Consider the following 10,032-nt stretch of genomic DNA (forward strand, 5'->3'; position numbering starts at 1 on the left):
CTGTCCGTGAATAATGGTTAAGTACCGGTTATAATAGTCATGTATATATGTATGCGTGCGCGCGTGTCCGGATGCCTATGTGCGCATGTGTATGTACGCCCGCCTTTCTGCTTGTCTGTTGGAGATATTTAGGTAAATATCAAAATTAATTATTGTGACAATGCGTGTGTATGTATGTCGTGGGGGGATGGGGGTGGGGATAGGGGGCTGGGGGGGGGGGGCATGTGCGGGGGCGTGTATGTGTGTATGCATGTATGCATCTTTGCGTGCGCACGCGCACGTGTTCTTGCAGAATACATATTTACACTGTGTGTTTCTTGTCGTCCCTGTTAATTAGCAATGGCTTGGATTTTTTTTTTTTTTTTTTTTTTTTTTAAGTGGTGCACTCTCAGGATGTGCTTGGGTTGGGTTTTTTTTCGTTGTTTTTTTTTTTTTTTAAAGCAGCTTCATCTCGTTCCTGTGTTTGCGGTTGTAGGTGTTTTCTTTTCCGAGTGCAAGTGCTCGCTGTTTGTCCCTTAAATGTCACTGTCTTTCCTGTCACCGTCTTCTCTCGGATTCAGCTGGTCGGGTCTGTGTGCTTTGAGAAGCGGGGAAGAGTTGGAGGGAGCGGGTGCACGCGCGCCCGATTTGTTTTCTTGTTTGCTTTTTCGTTAACAGCCCACTCTTTTTCAACAAAAAATGAAATAAAAAAAATATATATAGAAAAGGGCGGAGGGGAAAAGGAACGTATAACGAAAAATGAAACGCGCATACACGCACACGCACACACACACACACACACACACACGCACACACACACTTGCGCGCGCGCATGGAAGAAACACACGTAGTGTTGTGTGTTGTGTGCAATATGGAACAGAGTGCCCTAATCGTGTAGAGATGTGTTATATGATGTGTGTGATGGAACAGAGTGCCCTAATCCTGTAGAGATGTGTTGTGTGGTGTGTGTGATGGAACAGAGTGCCCTAATCCTTTAGAGATGTATTGTGCAGTGTGTGTGATGGAACAGAGTACCCTAATCCTGTAGAGATGTGTTGTGTGGTGTGTGTGATGGAACACAGTGCCCTGATCCTGTAGAGATGTGTGTATTTGATGGAACAGAGTGCCCTAATCCTGTAGTGATGTGTTATGTGATGTGCGTGTGTGATGGAATAGAGTGCCCTAATCCTGTAGAGATGTGTTGTGTGATGTGTGATAGAACAGAGTGCCCTAATCCTGTAGAGATGTGTGTGTTTGATGGAACAGAGTGCCCTAATCCTGTAGAGATGTGTTGTGTGGTGTGTGTGTGTGTGTGTGATGGAACAGAGTGCCCTAATTCTGTAGAGATGTGTTGTGTGGTGTGTGTGTGTGTGTGTGTGTGTGTGTGTGTGTGTGTGTGTGTGATGGAACAGAGAACCCTAATCCTGTAGAGATGTGTTGTGTGATGTGTGATAGAACAGAGTGCCCTTATCATGTAGAGATGTGTTGTGTGGTGTGTGTGTGTGTGTGATGGAACAGAGTGCCCAAATCCTGTAGAGATGTGTTGTGTGGTGTGTGTGATGGAACAGAGTACCCTAATCCTGAAGAGATGTGTTGTGTGGTGTGTGTATTATGGAACAGAGTGCCCTAATCCTGTAGAGATGTATAGTGTGGTGTGTGTGATGGAACAGAGTGCCCTAATCCTGTAGAGATGTATAGTGTGGTGTGTGTGATGGAACAGAGTGCCCTAATCCTGTAGAGATGTGTTGTGTGGTGTGTGTGATGGAACAGAGTACCCTAATCCTGAAGAGATGTGTTGTGTGGTGTGTGTATTATGGAACAGAGTGCCCTAATCCTGTAGAGATGTGTTGTGTGAAGTGTGATAGAACAGAGTGCCCTGATCCTGTAGAGATGTATAGTGTGGTGTGTGTGATGGAACAGAGTGCCCTAATCCTGTAGAGATGTATAGTGTGGTGTGTGTGATGGAACACAGTGCCATAATCCTGTAGAGATGCGCTGTGTGATGTGTTTGTTGGAACAGAGTGCTTGAGACCTCTGGTTCATTTTCAGTGCTGCTGATTATAGATCTACACTTTGTTCAAAAAAATAAAAAAAAGATTCGGAACAGAGTGTCTGAGACCGCTGTGTGGTGTGTGTGTGTGTGTGTTCAGGCTGGTTCGAGGTGGTGCCTGACGACGGGCGTCCCGTGGAGTACTTTGACACGGTGGGCGGCATCTGCAGCATCAAGCCCCGGAGGTTCCTGGTGAGGACCCCCACCGTGGGCTACCAGCTGTCCATAGAGGATGGCGTCAGCTGCTGGATGCCTCACGAGATCCGACCAGGAGAGGTGAGGGTTACCGACGGACTGGTGACGATCGGGTCATGGGAGATGATGGTGATGATAAGTGATGGTGTTGGTGACGGTGGTTTTCACAGTGCTGGAGGTGGTGAGGTTGTTGGCGGCTGATGAAGATGTTGGTCATATGTTGGTGGTGGGTTTGTTTTGGATAGGCAGATAGTCGGGCGTTGTTTATGATAGCTAGACAGTCAGACAGACAGTGGTGGGTTTGTTTTAGATAGATAGTCAGACATTGTGTAGGATGGATAGATAGTTAGACAGGCAGACAAACAGATCACGTGAATGGATAGATGGACGTTCGTATAAGTGGAAAAGTAGATAGGCAAGCCGTCAGATGGGCGGACAGACACATGAACAAAGAGGCAGACAGACTGACAGGCAGGCAGACAGACAGTAGATAGACAGATAGATAGATAGGCAGATAGATAGATAGATAGATATTGTACAGTCAGACAGACAGACAGACAGACAGACAGACAGATAGATAGATAGATAGATAGATAGATAGATATTGTACAGATAATGTATTGTCCACGAAAGTATTTACTTTATATCTATGGTGTGTTTGGTTGTTGACGATGTGCTGTTTATTCCTGTGACCAGGTGCTCACCACGGGAATGGTCTACATGGACAACAACAACAACGGGTCCGGCGGAAAGAAAGGCAAGGGAGGCAACACCTCGGGCAGCGCCAACAACAACAAAGGCTTCTTCAAGCGCCTGCTGAAATCCTCCAAGAACAAGAACAAGCCGGAGCAGGACCTCAAGTACCTGCAGTGCTTCGACGTGGACGGCAAGGAGATCATGATCCCGCTCATCATGTCCGGGGTCTTCAGCCCCGTGGGCGACGCCTCCATGGCCAACTACGACGCCGTGTACGAGCTGCAGGACCTGATCATGGCCTTTGGCCTGCCCGTCAACGCTCAGTTCATCCACGCCAACCCCCGTGAGAAGGCCCAGTGCCCTCAAGGCGTGCTTAAGTTCTACAGCACCAGGGAAGAGGAGCTGGCCGTGCTGAGCCGCCTGGAGAAAGACGCCGCCATCGCTGACCCCGCTGTGGAGAAGGTGGAGGTGTCGGTGGAGCGGGAGCTCGCCCTACAGCGTGGCCTACCCAGACGACGGCAGAGCGTTCACAGTGCCCGGCCCGCTCCTATCAGTTCCCCGACGGAAGGGAGCATGAACGCCAAGGTCACCGAACAACCTCCAGAACAGCAGAACGTGAACACCGAGGTTGAGTTACCGAAGCGTGTCCCCAAAGAGCTGAAGAAATCCAAATCCACGAACCTCCTTGACAAGCTGAGTGTGCGGAAAGTCCGCAAGGAACGAGCCAGGCTGAAGGAGCTGAGGTCGGATGACGTGTTCTCCAAACGAATCATTCGCAGTGAGCTGAGCTACGAGGACTTCTTCAACGGGCTGGATGGTGACGAAGAAGGGGACGATGTGAAAGACAGCAGGGAGACAGACCCTGGAGAAGGGAGCAGCACCGCACCGCCAACTCCTGCAGGCAGCAGACCGCCCTCTGTGTACGGTAAGACAGGGGACTCCTCCACTCCCTCCAGCATGTATGGAACTTACGGGAGCGCCAGAGGGGACCGCAAGTACAGTATTCAGGACCGCGACCTGCCCCCCATCCCCGTGGACTCTTCTTCAGGCAGACATGACTCCAGTGAAGGATCCAAAGACTCTCTGTACGAGCACCTCCCACCCGCCCCTCAGCCTCCTCTCCGCTCGCAGAGTGAGCCTTCCCACACGGGTCGGGAAGACGAGGACCTTGATGACGAGGAGGATGGATACATGGTGCCCCACGGCGTCAGGGGAGGGGACTCTGCTTACTCCTCCAGTGTCGACGTGCAGCTGAGGAGGAAACCCCCGGCTGTGCCCAAAGACGTCAAGCTGTCCCGCCTGAAGAAGTGCCGCAGTGAGATGCTGCCTCCTGAGGTCCTCTCGGCTGCCTTGGCTTCGGAGGATGGGTCCGGTGTGGACATTGACCAGCTGTTTAACTTCACGGTGGGTCTTTGGGCTCAACTGCTTATCCCTTCTCCTCTTTTCTTTTTGTTTTTTTTTATTTCATTTTATTTTTTTATTTGTTCATTTGTTAACTTATAATTTAGCCAATATGGTGTTATATCATATTAGATTCTGAAATTTGATACAGTGTATTTCAGTGTTCTTTTTATGGCCTCTTTGTATAACTAGTATCGCTTACAGAGCTTAGTTTGGTCGGACCTTTCATCGATTGGTGAGATGGGTGTTGTAGATTGGTTTGTTAATTTTGTTTTATTATGATATGCATATTTACTTGTAAGATCTAAGACAAGTCCAGTTTTTGCAGGGCTCTGAACAACGTGACTGCAGTCATTTGAATTGATCTGCCGCATTATAACGTTTATCTCCTTTTCCTCCTCCTCCTCCTCAACTCATCCACCACCTGATTTCTGTCCCCATTTTCTTCCCCTTCTTTATGTTCATGCTTCAACCCCCCGCCGTTCAGGCAATCCTTGCATCATCATCGGAGGTATAAAGCTAACTTGTGTCGTGTGTGTGTTTCTGTCTCCTTTTTTACTCCTTTATGTTTATTCTCCAATTCCTTGCAGTCATCGTTTTCTATTAAAGGGGGGGGGGGGGCTTTTTCCATGTATAATCTTTCTTTCCACGCCGTTCAGAACGAGCCACGACAGTGTAATGTGTAAGACAGTTTCTTCTCGCCCGAACACGCGGGGTTCGAATCTGCCGTTAGAACTTTTCTTTATTTATGTAAGCTTATCTATCTATATAATTTTTTTTCAAGGCCTGACTAAGCGCGTTGGGTTACGCTGCTGGTCAGGCATCTGCTTGGCAGATGTGGTGTAGCGTATATGGATTTGTCCGAACGCAGTGACGCCTCCTTGAGCTACTGAAACTGAAACTCAGGTAATCCTTACAGTATTATCGGAGGTATAAAGTTAACTTGTGTCGTGTGTGTGTTTCAGGACAACACGGATCGGCCTTACGGGTCCATGGCGGCAGGCAGTCAGTGGGCTGGCAGCACGTCACAGTTGTACGGCTTCAGGGTCAAGGACAAGCGAGGCACTGACGCCATCCCGGCGTGGCGGGCCGAGGTCCATCGTCAGCAAGCCCGTCACAGTCACTCGGGAGGAGGCACCCTCTCCCGTAAATCCGTGGAACAATTAGACTTGGAGACTCGCTCCACCCACAGCGGGCGGAGTTCGAAGTCTCGTGGTCAGAGCCACGTGGACCCCAACGCCACCATCCGGTCCCACAACCTGCGGAAGAACAAGGCCGGGCTGTTGGAGCTGTTCCACTTCACCGACTCCTTTCGGGACCTCCGTCAGCAGGCCACCAACCAGGCCATGACTCCGCCACCGTCCCCGGCTGCCTCCACTCCGGGTGTCAAATACACGCATCAGCAGCCCGCTCTTTCAGGACCCCAGTCCGCGCGGCCAGTGGAGGCGGGTGCAGGGGATAACCCATACGGCGCTGTCATCACGCCTTCTCTGATGCCGGGCATCAAGGGCATCGGTGGCTATTTTCGCCCTCAGCCTTACGTGGCCTATGCCGACAGTGAGCCTTCCTTCAGGAAATCCTACCCAAAAGCCACGTCCGTGAGCGGTCACAGTGACTCTGCCTACCCCAAACAAGGGGACGATTCGGCCATTTCTATGGGGTCAAGAGGAGAGAACCCTTACGGTTTCAACAACGACAGTGAGTACAGCTACAATGAGTACACAGACAACGGAAGCGGAAGTACTGTGATTGGCAGGGAGGACAACTGGTCACCCCCGGATGACATCTCCGGGCTGTCTGTGCACGAAGTGTCGCGCTCCTTGCGCTACATCGGCATGAAGGACAGGGTGGTGCTGCGCTTTGCCAATGAGCAGATAGACGGCAGTATGCTGTGCTCCCTGGACAAACGGTTGTTGAAGGAAGGCTTTCCGGAGCTCAACGCCCTGGAGATCAAGAAAATCCTGGACTTCGTGCGTGGCTGGCGACCCAAAAAGAGATGAGAAAGGCTCATTTTGAAACTGAAAAAAAACAAGGCAGACCTCTTAATCATATGCCTTTGAGTGGTACTATTCCATGATGAACTGACGACTGTGTGATTACGGGCTGATTATTGTTTTAACTGGTCAGCTGCAGTCTGCATGTGTGATAGATCCTACATTATCAACATCAACTGAGTCACGTTGAGTGTATATATTGATCTGTTGATTCATAATCAGGACACTAAAGATATGTACACTGAAGATAATTATGTTTCAGTTTCAACATATAATGTGTATAAAGACCCTTTTCTGAGTAAACAGCATACTCTGGGTGAATTTAGAAGTTCCTGATTCATTAATTATTATTACTTCGATTAAAATATCAGTAATCATTATTACTTCAATTTTCTTTTAAACCTAACAGAGCGAATATAAATATATACGCATTTGTAGTTGTAGAACGTGTATGTATATTATGCAGTGTACTTTAAAAGCCACGCTGATGCATACATGTACAAACGTATAGTTCTTTATATGGTACTGTTCACCCGGGATAGCTATGAACGCCTTGGGGATTTTTTTTTTTTTAGCTCACATGGTCGCAAAAGAACACGATGATCTAAAGATTCTTGTCCATTCGATGTGTGGTCTGAATTATGTTTCTCCTATGTGGAGGAACCAGTCTGTCCGAATGAATGCTTTTTCTCAGTCTGGTGAAGTAGTAAACTTATTTTGTTTCCGGTAGCTGTAGCTGATTCAGCGTTTATCTCGTTTTGTTGCGGTTGAGAATGGTACAGCTCTTCGAATAACACAAATGATTTATCCACAGCCGAGTGGTTCAGGACGACTGGTATCTCTTTCATTGTTGATTTCGATTTTCGTTCTCCAGTGGACAGTAATAGGGGTCTGATTCTAAACATTCTTTCACACTTAACTCCCCCCATTGCTCTCCGCTTCCTCCCAGTTGTTTCCTTGTTTACAAAAATAAAGAGAACCAGCGTCACGTGTATGTACCGTGCGCGCATGCATGCATGTAGATGTATCTATATGTATGTGTGCGCGCTTATGTGGTAAGTCTTTCACAGCCACTCTTCTCACTGATCGATCAATCTTGACATCTCTTCCAAGTCACACGGTCAAGAATATTGTTTTGGAAACCCATGTTGTGTGGCGATGAAAAGATTGCCTGACAATATGACTTTCCTCGTGTACGTGTATGTATCTTCAAGGAGTCTCAAGATCCAGAGCTTCCCGAATGACCTTGACCTTCTTTCACACATTGGCCATGGTCGAACATGGTGCATCAATGAGCAATATCCCCAAATAATTACAACCAATTTAAACTGGCGAAGACAAACAGACGAAAATTGAAATCTATGTTTTAGATTCAGTTTGATAACAGTGAATGTTCATGAAATCATTTCAACGTGTGTGCTTTGTCCCAAAGCCTCTGTAACTGACGATTAAATGTCGATGATCCATACAGGTGATGGTTTTCCGTCTGACACAAAATGTATCAACCCAGAAAAATATACTGGACAGGTGCTTGCCGAGTCCAAGTAACTTGAGTCATTTTCCCGTTGGGACGTCAGATTCGTTAAAAGTTAGCCTGAAAGAATAGTATGTAAGATTATTGATATTGTTTTGCCATGACAGTTTCGATGGTGCCTTTCATAACTTTGTAAATAGTTTCCCAACTATCCAGGAAACATAATGCGCTAGTTGTTTCGCTTTGTTCAGTGTTCTATGGTTTCTTCTGTATTCTGCTTGCTCTTTGTGTTTAATTTATTCATCTGTGCATTCCGCCTTAATCGTCTGGGGGTTTTCTGCAAAACTCAAATTTTCCGGATTTCTTGTTCATGTAATTTACAATATTCTTCTATGACTTTTGTGACCGACTGCGCCATAACAAGAACATGGACACAAGTATCGAAGTACAAATCAGCATTTTTTACAAAGCGCAATCATAAACTAGCTATCAGTTGGGGTATTTTTTAGTCTGATGCTACGATGGACTGGAAATGCCATGGATGGAAATAAATACATGTATCCCACACTCGCCACTATTTTCTCCCCCTCCACCTGACCTTGAGTGGTGGTCTGGACGCTAGTCATTCGGATGAGACGATAAACCGAGGGTCCCGTACGCACCAGGTACTTAGCGCACGTAAAAGAACCCACGGCAACAAAGAAGTTTATCTTTGACAAAATTCTGTAGAAAAATCCAGTTTGATAGGAAAACAAATATACGTAAGTGCAGGCAGATAAATTGGTGACGCTCTCACTATAGCGACGCGCTCTCCCTGGGGAGAACAGTCAAATCTTCACACAGAGGATCATGTTGTGAAAAAAGGGTAACACACATCTTCTCTCTTCTTCTTCTTCTTCTTCTCGCTCTCTCTCTGTGCTAATGAAAAAATTATGAAAATTAAAAAAAATATATATATGAGTGTTGTATTTTGGTCCTGCAAAGGCAAAAATTCCAGCTTCCTCTGAAAAGGTAGACAGGTATCTAGATAAACTTAACAGCGTAGCTTGCCTGCTTGGGGGACTGCGATTCGTCGTGTAGAATACAGACTTCAATCCTTTGTAGATTTGGTGGGGTGCTCATGCACGTGTTTTAGCCTCAGTTGTCGTTGTGTTAGTTTTTACTGCTGCTGTTGCTGCTTTTAAAGGCATCATAGACATTGATTTGTAAATGTTTGTTTGTTGCTCTAATGTATGCATTTTTTTTCTCTCTTGTGTTTGTTGTTGCTGCTGCTGTTGTTGTTGTTTTGTTTTAACCTTTTCATCCCAGACGAAACAGACGACCAAAGGAACATACATGTCTCAAAATTTATCCAAGGTGACTATACTTGTTTTGTTACACTGATATGAATTAAGCTGAGACTGACGTACCGTGACTGACAATAAAAATTAAAAGTCTACGTGCGTTTTGTTTGAATGGTTCAACGTGAGATGACACGTGTGTTTTGATGGGCAATAAAAAAAAAAAATAAAAAAAAGATTAGGTTAGTTTGTCTGTTGTTTCGTTGATTGGTTATGACTTTATTGGTTGGTTGCTTGATTGGTTAATTGATTGATTGGTTCGCTGGTTGATCAGTTGATTGATTGGTTGGTTTCAACGATTAAAATGGTCATGATTCGATCGAATACTTGGAATGATTGGCTGAATTGGTAGATCGATTGATTCAAATGATCGATTAATTGTCTGATTGACTGATGGGTTGACTGATTTATTGAATGATTCCCTAAGTGATGGATGGTTGAAATATGTATGGTAAGCCTGAATATAAATGGAATAAAATACATAATTATGTATACAAACGGTGAAATATGTAGATAGTTATACTGGGGGTGAGGCGACAGGGAGGCGGTGATTTGTGTGACGGTTTATATTTTCTGCTTGTATTGACAGACTGATTCATGGTGTACCATATACGACTTTGAAATATTTATTTTGGTTTGAAAGGTCAGCCTAATAAACCTAAGAACAAGAAAGGTTGTAGTGTGTGGGTGTGGGTGTGCGAGTGCGGGGGGTGAGGGGGGTGCTCTCCCTCTACCTCGGCCTGTCTATCTGTCTGTCTGTATGTATGTATGTATCTCTCTCTGTCTCTCTCTGTCTCTCTCTCTGTCTCTCTCTCTCTCACACACACACACACAGACACATGTGCGCGCCGGCGCGCCCGCGTACTTTGATCAATATGGAGCCGTTTTTCAGTAAATCACAGG

At 46.3% G+C, this 10,032-nt stretch overlaps 1 protein-coding gene across 1 annotated transcript in view; it reads left to right on the top strand.

Annotated features, from left to right (window-relative positions):
• The window catches only part of LOC143279795 (uncharacterized), a 55,206-nt gene extending 45,414 nt beyond the window's left edge, over nt 1–9,792 (top strand). Inside the window, exons 2-4 of the mRNA XM_076583969.1 lie at nt 2,130–2,305; nt 2,921–4,324; nt 5,287–9,792. Coding sequence (XP_076440084.1) covers nt 2,130–2,305; nt 2,921–4,324; nt 5,287–6,321 — 2,615 coding nt within the window. The 3' untranslated portion in view covers nt 6,322–9,792. The remainder of the gene's footprint in view (nt 1–2,129; nt 2,306–2,920; nt 4,325–5,286) is intronic.
• The last annotated feature ends 240 nt before the right edge of the window (nt 9,793–10,032 follow it).

The sequence above is a fragment of the Babylonia areolata genome, chromosome 3, assembly GCF_041734735.1.
Source record: "Babylonia areolata isolate BAREFJ2019XMU chromosome 3, ASM4173473v1, whole genome shotgun sequence".
NCBI classification, from domain to species: domain Eukaryota; kingdom Metazoa; phylum Mollusca; class Gastropoda; order Neogastropoda; family Buccinidae; genus Babylonia; species Babylonia areolata.